This window comes from Tupaia chinensis, unplaced genomic scaffold (assembly GCF_000334495.1).
Source record: "Tupaia chinensis unplaced genomic scaffold, TupChi_1.0 Scaffold000407_1, whole genome shotgun sequence".
Classification (NCBI taxonomy): domain Eukaryota; kingdom Metazoa; phylum Chordata; class Mammalia; order Scandentia; family Tupaiidae; genus Tupaia; species Tupaia belangeri.
The window spans coordinates 662526-681995 of record NW_006159909.1 but is presented as its reverse complement, the minus strand read 5'-3'; the positions used below and the strand labels follow the sequence as shown (position 1 = coordinate 681995).

The 19470-nt window shown below is 40.8% G+C and overlaps 1 protein-coding gene across 1 annotated transcript in view; it reads right to left on the bottom strand.

The window, feature by feature from the left end:
* The window catches only part of SUZ12 (SUZ12 polycomb repressive complex 2 subunit), a 75917-nt gene that overhangs the window by 40166 nt on the left and 16281 nt on the right, over positions 1 to 19470 (bottom strand). The window contains 1 exon segment of the mRNA XM_027774144.1: positions 2170 to 2219. Coding sequence (XP_027629945.1) covers positions 2170 to 2219 — 50 coding nt within the window.

Genomic DNA, 19470 nt, shown 5'->3' with positions numbered 1-19470 from the left:
CTCTTTGTGTTTGGGGAGAGAACCGGACCCACCACAAAAAAAAAAAAAAAAAAAAAAAAAAAAAACTCTCCAAAAAAAGAAAAAAAAATTTATTTAATATTGTTATTTTTTTCTTTTTTTATAATTACTTTTTAAGGGAGTGTCCAGCACCTAACCACCACGCCACCAGCTGGTCCCATTATTTTTTAAAGAATTACCTAATGTCGGGCCAGCAGATGGCATGGTGGTTAAGGTACTGGAATTCCCACATGGCTGGCCATGATTTGAGTCCCAGACCTAGCAGTTTGCTTTCTCACTCTCCCACTCTTTCTCTGGCAAAACTTATGTGAAAAATAATACTAACAATAATAATAATAATAAATAATTCTTTTAAAAAAAGAACTATCTAATTTTATTTATTCATTCGTTTATTTTATTTTGTGGGGTTTTTTTTGAGTTTTTTTCTTTTTTTCCCCTATAGGGTGCGTGCGCTCGTCAGACAGACAGAGAGACATAGAAACAGAAAGCGAGAAATCACCCCCCAGGGGGGATGGTCACGTCACAATCCCTTCTCCTCCAGGGATCTTGGGCACGCGCACACACGCGCCCGGTGTGAATTTTAAGCCACCGGGTCTGGGACATGAACCGCGGTGGACTACGTGGGAGTCCAGCGACATAGCCATTACACTAACTGCTGGTTCCCCATTCATTTGTTTTATTTTTGACCAGAGAGGGGGGAGAGAGAGAGAGAGAGAGAGAAAGCAAGTCACTAGATCTGAGACTCAAACCATGGTCAGCCATGTGGTGGTGTCTAGCACCTTAACCACCACACTACCTGCTGATTCCAGTTATTATTATTTTTAATTTGGCCAGAGAGAAACAGAGAAAGGGAAAGTGAGAAACAAGCCACCATGTACGGGACTCAAACAACAGTTGGCCATGTAGGAATCCAGCACCTTAACCACTGTGCCACTTGCCAGCCCCTTGACCAAGACTTCTGACCAGAGATTCAAAAAACTCATTTCAAAATATATTTAAAATTGGACTGGCCCTGAGATTAAGTGGCTAAGGGAACAGATTCCATGTGGCTGATCACAGTCTAAATCCTGGCCCCGGAAGCTCGGAAAACACTCCAGGCACATGTGCATGCATGAATGCCCCAAATCCCAACAGGATGGAGAAACAGAACAGAAGGGATTACAAGTATGACCATGCCCCATTGTGAGGTTCTTTCTCTCTCGCCCTCTCTGATGCGTGCACCTGCCCTCCAGCAATTAAAAAACAAAAAACACCAAAATTAAAAACCTGACCAGTTCTCAAAATGTTCTACTGTAACTATTTTATTATCAAACATTGCTTCTTTCTAAACACTACAATAACCAACCTGGCATTTTTTTGGGGGGAGGGAGTTTTTTTGTTTGTTTGTTTTTGTTTTTTTTTCCTATAGGACACGTGTGCTCCCCAGAGAGAGAGAAAGAAAGAAATCATCCTCCAGGGGATGACCACACCACAATCCTTTCTCCTCCATTCTCCTCTCCGGATCTAGGGCATGCATGCGTGCGCACACACACAAACACACACACACCTGGCGTGAGTTTAAGCCACTGGGTCCGGAACTCAAACCATGGTCGACTATATGGGAGTCCAGTGACATAGCCATTATGCCAATTGCTGGTCCCTAACTTGGCATGTTTCTAATAAAGGTCTTATTCCATTGCATGATAACTGAAGAAATATGTATGTATGTAAGACGAACAAGTAGACAGGCATTTTATTCATTTTAAAACAACTGTGACTCTTCCCAATAAGCTTTCGGCTTTTACTGAAGTAGCATAAAATACTATATAATTGCCTTTGTATAATAATAGCTCAGCTATTAATATGTTCCATTGGTAGCCGTAGTTATCTCAGTTATTTCACTTTTGGGGGGTAATACAATGTAATAACATCAACTAAAAATATTAATGCAGAAAGTGGTCTATACGAGACTTCACCTATTCTAGTTCCAAGTCAGTTAGTTAAAAAAATGTCCATCACTAGCTTTTATAACTTAAGGTTCTAAATATTATGAAATTCAACATATAATTTTCTCTATTAAATATAAATTTACACTCAAAACCTCAGTTATTTTTTAACATTCACAAAGATACTTTCTATTATAATGCAACATATTTACTTTTAAGTACATACCGTTTTTGTGGAAGAAACCAGTAAATGTAAGCTGCAAATGAGCTGATAAGCTAAACAAAACAAACAAAAAATTTCATCACTTTGATGCTTTGTAATAAAATAGCCTAGACATTAATATATAAAAAGAAATCAAATATACTTCAGCTAATTTATAAATATTTAATTTTCTCATAATTAAGTGTGACTCAGGCCTGTTTCCCTGATAAGTGTGATACCCAAAATATTGTGACTATACAGCTAAAAAAATAATTAAAAACCCCCACAACTAACAAAAGTAAAAGCAAAAACAGCAAAGAAATATGGTTTAAAAAAGCAGGTCAAATAAAAAGGCAGATAATATACTGTGCTTTAGTGTTCTACCAGTACAAATCGATTTTCCTTCCCATATCTTTATTTTTTTAAAGATTTATTTTTTTATCATTACTTATTTTTTTAATTTGACCAGAGAGAGACAAAGAGAGAACGAGAGAGAGAGAGAAAGTGACAAAGCAAGCTGCCAGGTCGGGGACTCCAACCACAGTTGGCCATGTGGGAGTCCAGTACCTGAACCACCATTCCACCTGCCAGCCCCAGCTTTCCCACAACCTAAAAGGCAATTTTGATAAAGTAGTTGAAATGAAGGTAGTAAAAATGTTTAAATATTTTAAAGCTTTAGAAACTCAATCTTCTTTAAGAAAAGATGCAGAAGGGGACCAGCAGGTGGTGTGGTGGTTGAGGCGCTGGGCACTCCCACATGGCCGACCACAGTTCAGTCCTGGACCTGGTGGCTTACTTTTCCCACTTTCTCTCCCTCTCTCTTTCTCTGGTCAAATTTAAATAAATGAATGAATATATAAAATTAAATAATTTTTTAAAAAGATGCAGAATAATTAATATGCAACTTAGAAATGAAATATAAATTATGAATCTACTATAGATCTGCAATTTAATGTTTTAACATGTCATTTTCACTTTTAGTTGTAGAAGCCATGGAATAGATAAAGAAAACATAAACTAATGATGCTTTGTTTTGAAAAACAGCTATTAATATTTGATAAACTATGAGGATGGGATGAAATAAACAACAGTGTCAACAGGGATTTTTGTATTGTTTTAACTGCAAAAGAGAACAATCTACTGATTGATCAGTTGCCATTCACAACTCTCTACAGCATAGTTTCTTACAGTGATATCTAAGTTACAGAAGGCTAGAGAGAAGAGATCATGAGAAAGGGAAGCAGTACTGATTCCTTTCTCAGGAAACATACTAGTGAAAAGAAATAAAACAAATAGTAATTATAGGGCAGTACAAATCAGTAAACAACAGTATGTGTGGGGTTTTTTTTGAAATGGCATTTCTAGGCATTTTTACAATCAGGGTGAAGAGTTACAAAGAGATTGAGGCAAGAGTATTAAGGACAATAATGACTGGAAATAAGGTTAGCTTTGTAAATTTGCCTAGGACTTCTCTATTTCTAAACAGAGAAATTAAGAGGCGAATGGGATATTTCAATAGAAGATTTGTGGATGCCACTATCTTCTTATTCTAATAAGTACAAAACAGTCTGCTGGGAACCAGCAGTTAGCGTAATGGCTATGTTGCTGGACTCCCATGTAGTCGACCGCGGTTCGCGTCCAGGACCCGGTGGCTTAAAACTCATGCCGGGTGCGTGTGTGTGTGTGTGCCCAAGATCCCGAGAGGAGAATGGAGGAGAAGGGATTGCGGCGTGACCATCCCCCCTGGGGGGTGATTTCTCGCTTTCTGTCTCTATGTCTCTCTCTGTCTGGCGAGCACATGCGCCCTATAGCGAAAACCTCTCAAAAAAAAAAAAAAAAAAAAAAAGTCTGCTAAAAAATGTAGAATGGTGGCCAGCAGAAGGCATGGCAGTTAAGGTCATTGGACTCCCATATGGCCAACAACAGTTCAAGTCCTGGAGCTGGTGGGTTCCTTTCTCTCTCTCTCTCTCTCTCACTCTATACCTCTCTGGCCAAATTAAAATAAATAAATAATTATTTAAAAAATTAAAAATGTAGGCTGGGAATCCTGAGGAATACTTCTAGAAAGTTCTAAGAAGAGTATACTAGGGTATTAGTTGAGGCCAAAATGACTGTGGGAGAAGATAAAGTCTATCCAAGTAGAATCAGAAAGCATAAATATTAGAGAGAAAAAAACAGGATAATCACAACTTAAATATCAACAAAAATGGTATACAAATAAATTCTTAAAAACATAATTCAGGGTGGGACAAGCAATTAGCATAATGGCTGTGTCGCTGGACTCCCACGTAGTCGACCACGATTCACGTCCTGGACCCAGTGGCTTAAAACTCACGCTGGGCGCGTGTGCGTGTGTGCCCAAGATCCCGAGAGGAGAATGGAGGAGAAGAGATTGTGGCATGGCCATCCCCCATGGGGGGGGACTTCTCGATTTCTGTCTCTCTCTGTCTGGCGAGCGCACGCGCCCTATAGCGAAAAAACTCTCAAAAAAAAACCCCCCATAATTCAGGGACCAGCATTTGGTGTAATGGCTATGTAGCTGGACTCCCATGTAGTCAACCACAGTTTGAGTCCTGGACCTGGTGGCTTAAACTCACGTCAGGCACATGTGCGTGCGTGCCCAAGATCTCAAGATGAGAGTGATAGAGATAGGACTGCAGCTTGGCCATCCCCCCAGGGAGTAATTTCTTGCTTTCTGTTTCTCTGTCTCTCTGGTAAACCATGCCCGATAGTAAAAATCTCTTTTAAAATCAAAAGAAATAATTCAGGGGCCAGCAAGTAGCATGGTGGTTGAGGCGCTAGACTCCCACATCGCTGACCACGGTTCAAATCCTGAACCTAACACCTTGTTTTCTCACTTTTCCTCTCTCCCTCTCTCTTGCTGGTGAGCACATGTGCCCTTCAGCAAATTAAAAATAATAATGAATACAGTTAAACAAATTAATATTATTTTAAAATATAATTCATGTAAATACTTTAACATTACTCATTTTTTTACATTACTCTTTTACCTTTTTTTTTTTTAAGAATTATTTAGGGGTCAGCAGATGGTGTGGTGGTTAAAGGCACTGGACTCCCATGTAGGTCAACTACGGTTTAAATCCTTGACCTGGCAGTTTGCTTTCTCTCTCATTGTCCCTCTCTGGTCAAATTGAAACAAATGAATAAAGTTAAATAAAACAATCTTTTAAATTTTATTTATTTATTTTTTTTTCACATGAGTTTTGCCAGGGAAAAGCAGAGAGAGAAAGATAGAGAGGGAGAGGAAGAATGAGAAAGCAAGTTGCCAGGTCCAGAACTCAAACCGCAGTCAACCATGTGGGAATTCCAACACCTTAACCACTCCCCACACCTGCTGGCCCCATCATTTTCTGACATTTCTGTCATGTATCAGATACTTTTAAAAACACGGGGAGCAGGTACAGAGTACGTGTGTGCCTATAATCCTAGCGAGGTCAGTTTAGACAGGAAGGTTATATGTTGGTGGCATGAACACCCTAGTGAGACTGTCTCTTCAAAACAAAAAGCAAAAATAAGCATACATATGTGGGGTGGGTAAGACCTGATGATCTGTAAAACATAAAGGAACTGTTAAAGAGTTTTTTATCTTGGGAACCAGGAGTTAGCGTAATGGCTATGTTGCTGGACTCCCACATAGTCAACCACGGTTTGCGTCCCGGACCCGGTGGCTTACAACTCACGCCGGGCACGTGTGCGTCCAAGATCCCGAGAGGAGAATGGAGAAGAAGGGACTGCGGCGTGACCATCCCCTCTGGGGGGGTGATTTCTCGCTTTCTGTCTCTCTGTCTGTCTGGTGAACGCATGCGCCCTATAGCGAAAACCTCAAAAAAAAAAAAAAAAAGTTTTTTATCTTGATTTATGGTGATTGCTACCATTGCTACCAGACTGTACAGATACATTAAAACTCAGAACTATATACCAAAAAGAATGTTTTGAATACATGTGAACCATACATCCAAAAAAAAAAAAGTATATTGGGGAATTAACTTTGGTAGAAAAAGGAATTTTTTGAAGTGATGAAAATGTCCTACCTTGACTATGGTGATGATTATACAGTATACAGACATTTTTCTAAAACTTGAGAGGGGTATATTATATTGATTGTTATTTATATTTGAGGCTGATTTTTTTAAAAAGTTTATTAGGGCCTAGCTGTGGTGGAGTAGGTGGTAGTGTGCTATTCTATAAAACTGGAAGCGTTCTGGTGAACGCATGCGCCCTATAACGAAAACCTCAAAAAAAAAAAAAAAAAAGTTTTTTATCTTGATTTATGGTGATTGCTACCATTGCTACCAGACTGTACAGATACATTAAAACTCAGAACTATATACCAAAAAGAATGTTTTGAATACATGTGAACCATACATCCAAAAAAAAAAAAGTATATTGGGGAATTAACTTTGGTAGAAAAAGGAATTTTTTGAAGTGATGAAAATGTCCTACCTTGACTATGGTGATGATTATACAGTATACAGACATTTTTCTAAAACTTGAGAGGGGTATATTATATTGATTGTTATTTATATTTGAGGCTGATTTTTTTAAAAAGTTTATTAGGGCCTAGCTGTGGTGGAGTAGGTGGTAGTGTGCTATTCTATAAAACTGGAAGCTACATGGCCAAGTGCAGGATTGAATCTTAACTCAACCTGAAACATGTCAGCTGGACACATGACCAGACTAACCAGAGAGCTGAGGGAATAATGAAACCTTCTAAGCATGATGAAACCTTCTCACTTTTTGCTCTCTTTTAAACGAAGAAATCAAATAGGGGTCAGCAGGTGGTGTGGTGGTAAAGGCACTGCACTCTCACATGGCTGACTGTGGTCTGAGTCCCGACTTGCTTTCTCACTTTTTTCCCTCTCTCTGGTGAGAATATGTGGCCTATACAAAATTAAAAAAATAGGAATCAGCAAGTGGTGTGGTGGTTAAGGGTGCTGAACTCCCACATGGCTGACCACAGTTTGAGTCCCAGACCTGGTGGCTTGCTTTCTCATTCTCTCTCTGGTCATATTAAAATATATATATACATACATACTAATAGATTTTTTAAAAAGAAATTTTTAAAATTATAAATAAAATTAAACAAATAATTCTTTAAAGAAAAAAAGAAATAAAGTAAACCTGTAACTTAAAAAAAAAAAATTAGTATCATGCTAGGCACATGTGTGCATGGGTACCCAAAATCCCAAGAGGAGAATGGAGGACAAGGGATTGCAGCATAGTTCCCCCCAGGGGGTGATTTCTCACTCTTCTTGTCACTCTTTCTCTCTCTCTGCAGCAAGCATAAATGCCCCATGACAAAAACCTTAAAAAAAAAATAAGGCCAACTAGACGGCATGGTGGTAAAGGCACCTAGATCTCCCACGGCTAGCTGTGCAGCAGCATGAAAAATATGCCAGTCATCTGTGCATAAGTGCCCAGAATCCCAAGAGGAGAATAAAGGAGAACTATGGCATAGTCATCCTCCCTCCCCCCTTGGAGGTGCACTTGCGCGCGCGCGCGGTGGCGCTCTCGCTCTCTCTCTCTCTCTCTCTCTCTCTCACCTTGCCTGGTAAGCACACACACACCAAAGCAAAAAAGAAAAGTTTCATAAATATCACCTTTAACTCCAAAATGGAGGTGCAAGACAGAAATATTCTACAATTTCTACATGTTAGAAGACAATCAACGTTCTACTCAATTAAGTCTACGTACTAAGCCAGGTTAATTTTCTTAAAGCATCATTTGTCTGTTATTTGCTATAGGATGCGTGCAATTGCTAGAGAAAGAAAAATAGTGAAAGAAAGAAAGCACCTCCTGGGACAAGCAGTTGGCGTAATGGCTACGTTGCTGGACTCCTATGTTGTCGACTGTGGTTCAAGTCTTAGACTCGGTGGCTTAGACTCACAACAGGCGCATATGCGTGCATGCCCAAGATCCCAAGAGGAGAAGGGATTGTGGTATGGAGATGCCCCCTGAGGGATGTGTTCTTGCTTTCTGTCTCCCTGTCTCTATCTGGCGAGTGCACGCACCCTATAGCAAAAACCTCAAGAGAAAAAACGTCTCCTAAGTGGGATGGTCATATGGCAACCCCTTCACCTCCATTCTTTTTCTAGGGACTCTGGGCACACACACATGCCCACTATGCTGTTCAAGCCACCTGAACCAGGACTCAAACCACAGAGTCAGCATGTGGGATCCAGCTGCCCCAACCACCATGTCATGGGCTGGTCCAAAATACCATTTTGTATCTATCATCCTTTTCTGCAAGTTTTGTTTTTTATTAACTTATTTAAGACAGGGTCTTGCTATAGTTACAATCCTCCTGCCTCAACCTCCTGAGTAGTTGTTACTGTAGGTGCTACACCACCATGCCCAGCTTTTTATGATAAGCTAGGAATCAAATCCAAGAATCCCATGTGGCCTCAACCTGCTAAGTGCCTGCATCAACCAACATGTACTATCATAATTGGGCCCTTCCTGCAAAGAAAAAAAAAAAGTTTTAGGTTCCCCATTGGGTACATGAGTATGACAGAGAGACTGAGAGGGAAAATGAGAAATCACCCCCTAAGGGAGATGCCCATGTCACAGTCTCTTCTCCATGATCCTCTCAGGATTCTGGGCATGAATATACACGTACTTAGCATATTTTCAAGTTGTCAGGTCCAGGGACTAAAACCACAGTTGGTAGTGTGGAAATCCAGCACCTTAACCACCACACCATCTACTGGACCTCTGCTCATTTCCCAACAGTGCCCAACTACCAAATCTCCTGTCTAACTGCTGTCTGTAGAATGGGGCCAGAAGGTGGTGTGGTGGTTAAGGTGGCTGGACTCCCACATGGATGACTGTGGTTTGTGTACCAGACCTGGCAGCCCTTATATGTTAAAATATAATGAAAAAATAGAGATGGAAAGAGGCCAGCAGAGTAGTTACATTGCTGGACTCCCACATGTGGACTGAGGTTCAAGCCCCAGACCACCTCTCACTATGTGTTTCTCTCCAGTAAGTGCATGCACCCTAAGGCATAAATCTCTACTTAAAAAAAAGAGAGAGAAAAGAGACAGAGAAACCCAAGCTTGAATTTTGGCTCCAACTATTAAAGTTGTGGCCACATATCTCTAAAACAAAGATAATATCTCTCTCAACATTGTGAGGTTAGATAATATAGTAAGATACCCTTCAAAGTATTCTCATTCTTCTTATGAAGAACCAAACCTTAACTATCCCAGAGCTTAATGATCACTTCTTTAAAAACACTTGTATTTACCATTTTTTGTTACTATTTTTTTCATACATATTCTCTGTCAAAAATCTTATACTAGCACCTACCAAATTATTATAAAAAGCAATCTGAAAGATGCTTTTCTAATAATGTCCTCCTAGGCGAATACTCTTAAGGTCAAGAATCACAGACCATTACACTATAGTACTCATATTAATTACATTGTTTTTCTGGAAAATGTAATTCCAGCTTTGAAATACCAGAAACACCTTGAATTTATTTATCTACCCTAGAAAACATTTTAAATCAATGTTAGTCAAAATGGGGTCTGTACAGTGAGATCATTAGGAAAATTTACCATTCCACAACATAACGAATTGGGAATCAGACTTCTAAATATCATTACATAACATCCAAACATGTGATCAGAATACTGCATTTAACGAAAGTATTCATCTATAAGATAACTGAAATACAAAAAAGCAAGCAAAAAGGGCTTTTACCACAGCTGGCTTGAGACGCACAGTTTTAAGTGGTACATTACACTTTACATGGCTAGCTTGCACATCTACCCATCATTAGAGAAGATTTCTTTGAGAAAGGAAATTCTAAACTTCTTTTTAGGTTTTTGCCATGGGATGCATGTACTTGCCAGACAGAGAAAGACAGAAGAAAAATGAGAAATCACCTACCACAGGGTGTGGCCATGCCACAATCCCTTCTTTTCTAACCTCCTCTTTAGATTTTGGGCACACACGCACAAGCTCCATGAGATTTCAAGCTACCGAATCTGGGACTCAGACTGCAGTTAGTCACATGGGGACCCAGTGCCTTAACCACCATGCCACCTGCTGACCTCCAAAGATTCTATTTTTTAATTTATTTGATTTATTATTATTATTCAATTTGACCAGAGAGAGAAGGTGCAAAAGCTAGTTGCCAAGTCTGGGACTCAAACCCCAGTCAGCCATGTGGGAGTTCAGTACCTCAACCACCATGTCACCCTGCTAGCCCAAAAAATTCTAAATTTTAATTAACCAGTTTGAAAAACAGCACCAGGAATGCAGTTTGCTATGCATGATTTCCCCTCTCCTACCTAAAAATGAACACAATTGATATACACCTAGAATAAAGAGTAACGATGACCCCTTCCATACGTGGCTTCTTCTAAGGAAAAAGGGCAAAGTTTTCTTTCCCTTCCTTGAAGCTGTGTCCAAATCTTTTTTAAAAAAGAATTATTTATTTAATTTTATTTATTCATTCATTTTAATTTGACCAAAGAGAGGGAAAGTGAGAAAGCAAGCCACCAGGTTCTGGATGCGAACTGTGGCAAGCCATGTGAAAGTAATCTAGTGCATAATCAACATGCCACCTGCTGATCCATCCACCCCCCTTAAAAAAAAAAAGAATTATTTTATTCATTTATTTTTTAAAAAATAATTATTTATTCATTAATTCATTTAAATTTGATCACATACACACACACACACACACACCACCGGCATGTAACTTCTTCGCTAGCTGCTGGTCCCAGGAAGGTGGATTTTTTTTTTTTTTTTTTTTTAAATTTCAAATTTTAACTGGTTAAGCTAGATTGGAAAAGGACAGTAAAAAAATAACAGGTTGGTCAGGTCTATTATGTTTTAGGGGTTTTTGTTGTTGTTGTTTTTATTTATTCTTTTTTGGGGGAGAGGTTTTTGTTATAGGGCACATGCACTCGCCAGAAAGAGACAGAAAGCAAGAAATCACCCCTCAGGGTGGATGGCCACACCACAATCCCTTCTCTCCCATTCTCCTTTGAGGATCTTGAGCATTCACGCACACGCGCCCAGCATGAGTCTGAGCCACCGCGTCCCGGACTCAAACCACGGTCAGCTACATGGGAGCCTAGCGACATAGCAATTACGCCAACTTCCGGTCCCTTTTTGGGGGGGTGGGGGGTTCCGCTATAGGGTGCATGCGCTCACCAGACAGACAAAGAAATATAGAGACAGAAAGCGAGAAATCACCCCCCAGTGGGTGATGGTCACGCCGAAATCCCTTCTCCTCCATTCTCCTCTCGGGATCTTGGGCACATACGCACACGAGCCCGGCGTGAGTTTTAAGCCACCGGGTCCGGGACGCAAACCGCGGTCAACTACGTGGGAGCCCAGCGACATAGCCATTACGCTAACTGCTGGTCCCAGCTTCTGGTCCCTTTATTTTATTTATTCTAAAAAATGAAAACTGCGTGGTACACTAGATCACAGCTCTCATGGCTAACTCAGTCTTCTTGCCTGAAGAAGGCCTGCCTTTCAAAGGATCTAGTTTTGATAACTAGGAAAGATAGCAGACAAGTATTTAGTTTATTAATGTAATGTGTTCCCTGTCAATTTAACCTCATGATGCAAGTAGTAACCGTAATTAGGAATGAAAACGGAGGGGGGGTCAGCAGGGGGCATGGCGGTCAAGGATGCTGGACTCCCACATGGCCAACTGTGGTTCAAATACTGGACCTAAGGCTTGCTTTCTCACTACCCCCCCTTTCTCTCCCCTCTCTCTCTGTTCCTCTCTGGTCAATTTTAAATGAATAAATAAATAAATAAAGTTAAATTTAAAAATTCTTAAAAAGAAAAAAAAAATAAAGGAATGAAAACGGGTGCCGGGAGTGGCGTAATGGTAAAATAGACCTCTGTGAGGCTGACCTACTCAGGATGGTTCCCAGTTCACTTCAGAGACCTCATTGAGTAGGCTGGACATGCACATGCCATGATCTGGGGCTGGCTGGGGATGAATTGTGGTATCAAAACACTGTTGTGGTTACTACATCTTTGTCTCTCTCTCTCTCTCCATTTTTCTCACTCATAGAAGAAATTAATAAACTTAAAGAAAAAAAAAAACAACTGAGACCCAGAAGATGGATATTTACATCGCTGGTTTTCCAATGGTCAATCATGGTTCAAGTCCCAGACGTGGAGGCTTAAAATTTATGCCAGGAGGCCGGCAGGTGGCATAGCAGTTAAAAGCACTAGACTTCCACATGGCCAACTGTGGTTCGAGTCCCAAATCTAATGGCTTGCTTTTCTCACTTTCCCTCCCTCTCTCCCCCTCTCTCATTCTGTCCCTCTCTGGTCAAATTAAGATAAATAAAGTTAAATAAAATAATTATTAAAAAAAAAAATCTAACACCAGGTGCCTCTACGCGCATGCCCAAAATCCCAAGAGGATACTGGAGGACTATGGCATGGCCAACCCCCCTGGCAGATAATTTCTCACTTTCTGTCTCTGTCTCTCCAGTAAGCACATGCACCCTGTAGCAAAGATCTCTCTAAAAAACAAACAAAAAAACTAAATGGAGAATTTGCTATTTTGGGATGCTAGATTCCAAGCACAAACATCTGACAGTCGTCAAGCAGTCTGCAGAATGAAGTATATTCATAAGCGACTAACATTTTGAATCCAGATTCGAGAAAGAACCTCAAACCAAAATTTTTATATAAAAAAAAATGACGAAGAATAGTATCTCTAATTTACACACATTAATCTGATAGTGGTAGGTACAGGCTTCATATCTAGTGTCTTATTGTTATTACCACAAAACAAGAAGTAAGAACCTCTATACTCTTAGATGTTAGCTACCCAATTTTATTCAATTTTTTTTTAGAGGTTTTAGTCTTAGGGCACATGCACTCACCAGAGACAGACAGACAAAACAGTGAGAAAGTGAGAAATCACCCCCCCCCCAAGGGAATAGTTAGGCTGAAATCTCTTCTCTTCCCAGGATCTTGGGCACACATGCACACCTGCCTGACGTGATTTTCATCTGGGACTCAAATTGTGGCCAGCCATGTGGGAATCCAGTGATTTGACTCCTATGCCATCTGCTGGTCCCCGCAATTTTTCTTATACATTATCCTATATGTATAAATTTACAGAATATGTGATTATATCAAGCTCGCTTTCCTGGAATCCACATTCTCAAAGTATAAAGTTCGGACATACCAACGGCAACACTTAAAAGTAGAAGATAAAAATTCAGTGCTCATGCTCACTGCTGGGGTCAGAGGTTGGGGAGAACATCCACAGGCTGTAGGACAAAGATGGTGGTGGAGTCGTGCATAACCCAAGAGGAAATAAAGGAGCCTAAAGGGACCAGCAAATAATGTATGCTTGCACTGCTGGACTACCATGTAGTCAAATACAGCTCTAGCTCCGGACTTGGGGGCTTAAAACTCACACCAAGTGCATGTGTGCGCCTGCCCAAAACCCCGAGAAGGGAATGCGGTGTGGCCATCCCATATTGGGGATGATTTCTCTTTTGGTCTCTGGTGAGCACACATGCCCTATAGGAAAACTCTTTCTTAAGAAAGGGTGGGGGGGGGAACCAGCAGTTAGCGTAATGGCTATGTCGCTGGACTCCCACGTAGTGGACCGCGGTTCGCATCCTGGACCCGGTGGCTTAAAACTCACGCTGGGCACGTGTGCGTGCGTGCCCAAGATCCCAAGAGGAGAATGGAGGAGAAGAGATTGCAGCGTGACCATCCCCTCTGGGGGGTGATTTCTCACTTTCTGTCTCTATGTCTCTCTCTGTCTGTCTGGCGAGCGCACACGCCCTAAAGCAAAAACCTCTCCAAAAAAAAAAAAAAGAAGGGGGGGGGGCTGAAAAGCCCACAGGTGCCATGGTGGTTGGGGCACTGAACTCCCACATAGTGAACCATGGTCCCAGAACGTGATGGCTTGCTTTCTCACTTTCTCTCTCTCTCTGGTCAAATTAAAATAATAAATGAATATAGTTCAATAAAATAATTCTTTAAAAAAGTAAAAAGAAAAGCCGACAGACCACAAAAAGACATGCCCACTGCTGCTGCAGGTCACCAATAATGGTCACTATCACCAAATAGACAAGTTTTCCTGTAGAAACGTACTACCCAGGGAGCTGCAGATCTACACCTGGATGAATGCAACACTGAAAGAACTAATTTAGTAAAAGAAATCTACCTAGAAGCTAGAAAGAAGGGGACACACTTCAATTTTGCAATTGTTTTTATAGATTTTAAAAGACGCAGTTATCATGTTAAGGAAACTGGTAACGGTCATGTCTGACAGAAGGGGACTGATGATTCTTTGACCCTACAGCTGCACACATTCCAAATAGAAGATTATTTGGACAAAGCAATTACCCCTCTAAATTGGGCACGAACTCTTTCAGGGTACATGAGACCATATTAAATTTCATTTATGGGACCAGCAGTTAGTGTAATGGCTATGTCACTGGACTCCCATGTAGTTGACTGCGGTTTGAGTCCCAGACCTGGTGGCTTCAACTCATGCCAGGCACATGTGCATACGTGCCCAAGATCCTGAGAGGAGAATGGAGGAGAAGGGACTGCGGCATGGCCATCCCCCCTTGGGGTGATTTCTTGCTTTCTGTCTGTCTGGCGAGCACACGCACCCTATGGCAAAAACATCTCAAAAAAAATTTTTTTTTCATTTATTATTACTTGAGGTTTTTTCCCAGTTAGTTCGTAAAACAAATTGACATACGCCTTTTATTCCCCCTAATTATTACCATTAAGCCTTTAAATTCTAAGTAAATTGTAATCCATCTATTTAGAGGTTAGATTTGGATGTGCTATGCTACGAATATTAGAAAGTCTGTATGTGTCAAGCCCTTCTGTAAAATATAAAAAGTGCTTTTAGCATCCTATGTAAACTATATTGTGGAGGCGGGCAGGCGGCGTGGTGGTTACGGGCAATGGACTTTCTACATGGCCAACTGCAGTTCAAGTCCCAGAACTGGTGGCTTGCTTTCTCCTTTTCTCTCTCATTTTTTTTTTTTAAGAATTATTTATTAATTTCATTTAGTTTCATTTGACCAGAGAGACCGAGAGACTGACAAAGTGAGAAAGCAAGCCACCAGGTCCGGGACTCGAATTGTGGTCAGCCATGTGGGAGTGTCCAGCGCCACCACGCCACCTGCTGGTCCCATTTTTTTCTCTCACTCTTTATCTCGCTCTGCCCCTCTCTGTTCAAATTACAACAAATAAATAAAATGGATAAAATTACAAAAAATTTTTTAAAAACTATATTGATAAATATATGTGTGCAATTAAAAAAAGTTCAATGGAGAATGCTATGTGTGTATTACATATAAATAGACTATAAAAATATTACAGAGCAAACATAAAGAAATTATTACAAATCCAAAGATTCTACAAAGGAGTATTTTTAAAATTTCTTCTTAAAGACTCAGATTTTAAAGAATCACGTATGTGCGACCAGCAGACGGCATACCAGTTACATCACTGGACTCCCACATGGCAGACCACGGTTTGAACCCTGGACCTGGTGGCTTGAAACTCACACTAGGTTCGTGTGCATGTGTCTAAGATCCAGAGAGAATAGAGAAGAGATTGTGGTGTGGCCTTCTCCCTGGGTGGTTATCTCTTGCTTTCTGTCTCTCCTGCGAGTGCACAAGCACTATAACAAAAAATCTCTTACAAAAAGGAAAAAAAAAAAAGAGGAACCAACAGAAGGCATAATTTACATCCTTGGACTCCTACATAATCAACCAGGGTTCTAGTCCCAGTCCCAGATCCGGTGGCTTAAAACTCACATGTGCGCACCCCAAATTCCAAGATGAGAATGGAGGAGAAGGGACTGTGGTATGGCCATCTTCCCTGGGGAGTGGTTTCTCACTTTCTATCTGTCTTTCAGATAAGCGCTAAGCACACGCATCCCCTATAGCAAAAATCTCTTTAAAAAAAATTAAAAAAAAGGAATCCCATATGCTGGACAAGCTAGGTGATGTAATAGTTAAGGCAGCTGGACAACTGTGTGGTTCAAGTTCCACAAACAATGCCTTGAAAAACACTGAACCCATGAGCATGTATGTCCAAAATCCTGAGAGGAAAATGGAAGAGAAGGGATTACAATGTATTCATCCCTACTGGGGGGAGGAGGGGTGTTTGCTCATTGCTCTCCCACTTTAGCCTCTGGTGTGCATGCAAGTCCTATAGCAAATTATTAAAAGAAAAAGAAGAGTCGAATGTGCCTAATGACAAGTGATAATGAAACTTCAGGAGTAGATATATAAAAAGAAACTTACGGGACCAGCAGTTAGCATAATGGCTATGGACTGGACATCATTGGATGGGAATTTGTAATAATTCCCATCTTTTTCTTTTATTTTAACATTCCTATCTTGATTAAATTTTCAAGTCGTTTTTATTTATTTTTTTAAAGAATAATTTATTTTTATTTTATTATTCATTTTCTTATTTTAATTTGACCAGAGACTCAGAGAGAGAGAGCGGAAAGTGAAGAAGTAAGCCACCAGGTCTAGAACTTGAACTGTGATCAGCCATATAGGAATGTCCAGCATCTTAACTACCACGCCACGCCACCTGCTGGTCCCTTTTAAGCTATTTTTAAATTGGCGTCTTTTTCACTCTTTAGTTCATCTTTCAGAACTTGGGCTATTAAATTTCTTTTTATTTGGAGAGGTTTTTGCTATAGGGCACATGTGCTCGCCAGAAAGACACAGACAGAGAGACAGAAAGTGAGAAATCGCCCCCCAGAGGAGATGGCCACAGCGCAATCCCTTCTCCTTCATTCTCTTCTTGGCATGTTGGGCACACACACACACACACCCGGCGTGAGTTTAAGCCACCGGGTCCAGGACTTGAACTGTGGTCGAGTCCGTGAACTCATCACTGGACTCCCACACAGTTGACCACGGTTGAAGTCCTGGTCCCAGTGGCTTAAAATGCACACCAGGCATAGGTGCATTGTGCCCAAAATCCTGAGAAGAAAATGGAGGAGAAGGGATTGCAGCATAGCCATCCCTTCAGGGGGTGATTTCTTGCTTTCTGTCTTTCTGGTGAGCACACATGCCCTATAGTATAGCAAAAACTTCTCCAAAAAAAGAAAAAAAAAAATAGATAGAAGATACTAGATCTTAATAATAGTGGGAAAGAAACCACCCTATGCAGCCTTAAGATGTTAAAATATAGCTAAATCTACAAAATAGAAGGGAAAAACCACTAATGCAATAATTCTATTTAAAATAATAACATGGGGCTGGTAGGTGGCATGATTGTTGAGGTGCTGGACCCCATATGGCTGAATGTATTTCAAGTCCTAGACCTGGCGGCTTTCTTTTTCACTCTCTCTCTCTGGTCAAATTTTAAAATTAGGGGACCAGCAGTTAATGTAAAGGCTATGTCGCTGGACTCTCATGTAGTGGACCAGTTTGAGTCCTGGACCCGGTGGCTTAGACTCACACCGGGTGCGTGTGTATGCGTGCCCAAGACCCCGAGAGGAGAAAGGAGAAGGGATTGCGACATGGCCATCCTCCCTGGGGGGCGATTTCTCGATGTCTCTCTATCTCTGGCAAGCACACACACCCTATAGCAAAAACCTCTCCCCCCCAAAAAAAATTTTTTTAAATAGTAACAATAAAAAGATATAATTCATAAATTCTTTAAAAATGTATTATAAAATAATGCTGAGAATAAAAACCAACATCCACAGCCCACAAGATCATGCTCATCTGTCCTCTTCTAATGTTTCTCTCCCTATTCTGTGGTCAACGTCCCTGACCTCGAATGCCCTATGTATAATTACCTATTTGCTCACCCTCCCTTCCACTTAACTCCTATCTTTATCTTTCAAATCCCAGCTTATTTCTGCAGATAATCCTTTTCTATCACTATTCCCAAATCCAAAACTTCAAAAGGAACTGGTTCTCCTGTTTTTATTTTTTGATATTCAGTTTCTCTGTACTTCTCTTTCCTGACATTTTTAAAATTTCTGCTAGAGGGTGTGTGTATTCATTAGACAGATAGGCAGAAAGGAAAAGAGAAAACTATCTCCCCTGGCGAATGGTCACATCACAATCTCTTCCCCTACATCTCTCCCTCCCTTTCAGGATTTTGGGCATGTATACACACATGCCTTGCACTTTTTTTTGGTAAGAATTATTTTACTTAAATGTGTTTATTTTAATTTGACCAGAGAATGATAAAGACAGACAGAGAGAGAAAGAAACTGAGAAAGCAAGCCACCAGGTCCTGAACTTGAACTGCAGACAGCCACATAGGAATCCATCTCCCTTAACCACTTACTGGCCCCTTGCACTTTTCCTAAGCCACCAGGTTCAGGACTCAAACCATGCAGTCAGCCAAGTGGAATCCAGCTGCCTTAACCACCACGCCATGGAGACAGCCCTCAGGTACTTATGTCTTTCCTCTCTAATCACTAAGCTCCAAAAGAAAAGCATCTTTTGTTTCACTCACCATTATATTCCCCAGGGCTTAGTACATGGAGTCTTTAAAGAGTTCATGGAGAGCCGTCCCAGGGGCCTAGTAGTTAAAGGAGCTGGATTCCAGATGGTTGACTACAGTAAAAATCCCTTTCCTAGTGGTGTGGAAAACATGGGATGCCCCAAATCCCAACTGGATGGAGATGGAGAAGGGATTCCTGTGTGAGTACATCTAATTGGGAAGTGCTTTCTCCTTCTGTTTCTGGTAAGCACTCACACCCCCTAACAATTATTTGAAAACGTTTGTGGAAGGGGGGTCGCAAGTGGCATGGAGGTTAAAGCAGCTGGACTACCACATGTCTGACTGTGGTTCGAGTCCTGGGTCTGGCAGCTTGTTTACTCTAGCTGTCCCCCTTTCTCTGTCTCTCTCTGGTCAACTTCGAAAAATTAAAATGACAATGAATAAAATTAAATAATAAAAAATAAAAATATTTGTGGAAAATACATATTACAAAAAAACAGGCGTGAACTTCAAAAATTTTCTGCCCAAAATTAAAACTCATACTTTGATTCCATTTTCCACAAACATTTTTTTTTCTGAGTCTTTTTGCTATAGGGTGCGTGCATTTGCCAGAAAGACAGAGAGACAGAAAGCAAGAAATCGGCCCCCGGGGAGATGGCCATGCTGCAATCCCTTTTCCTTCATTCTCCACTCAGGATCTTGGGCACACATGCACATGCACCCGGCATGAGTTTAAGTCACTGGATCCGGGACTTGAACTGTGGTCAGCTACATGGGAGTCCCGGAACTGGTGGCTTAAATTCATGCAGGGCGAGTTTGTGTGCACGTGCCCAA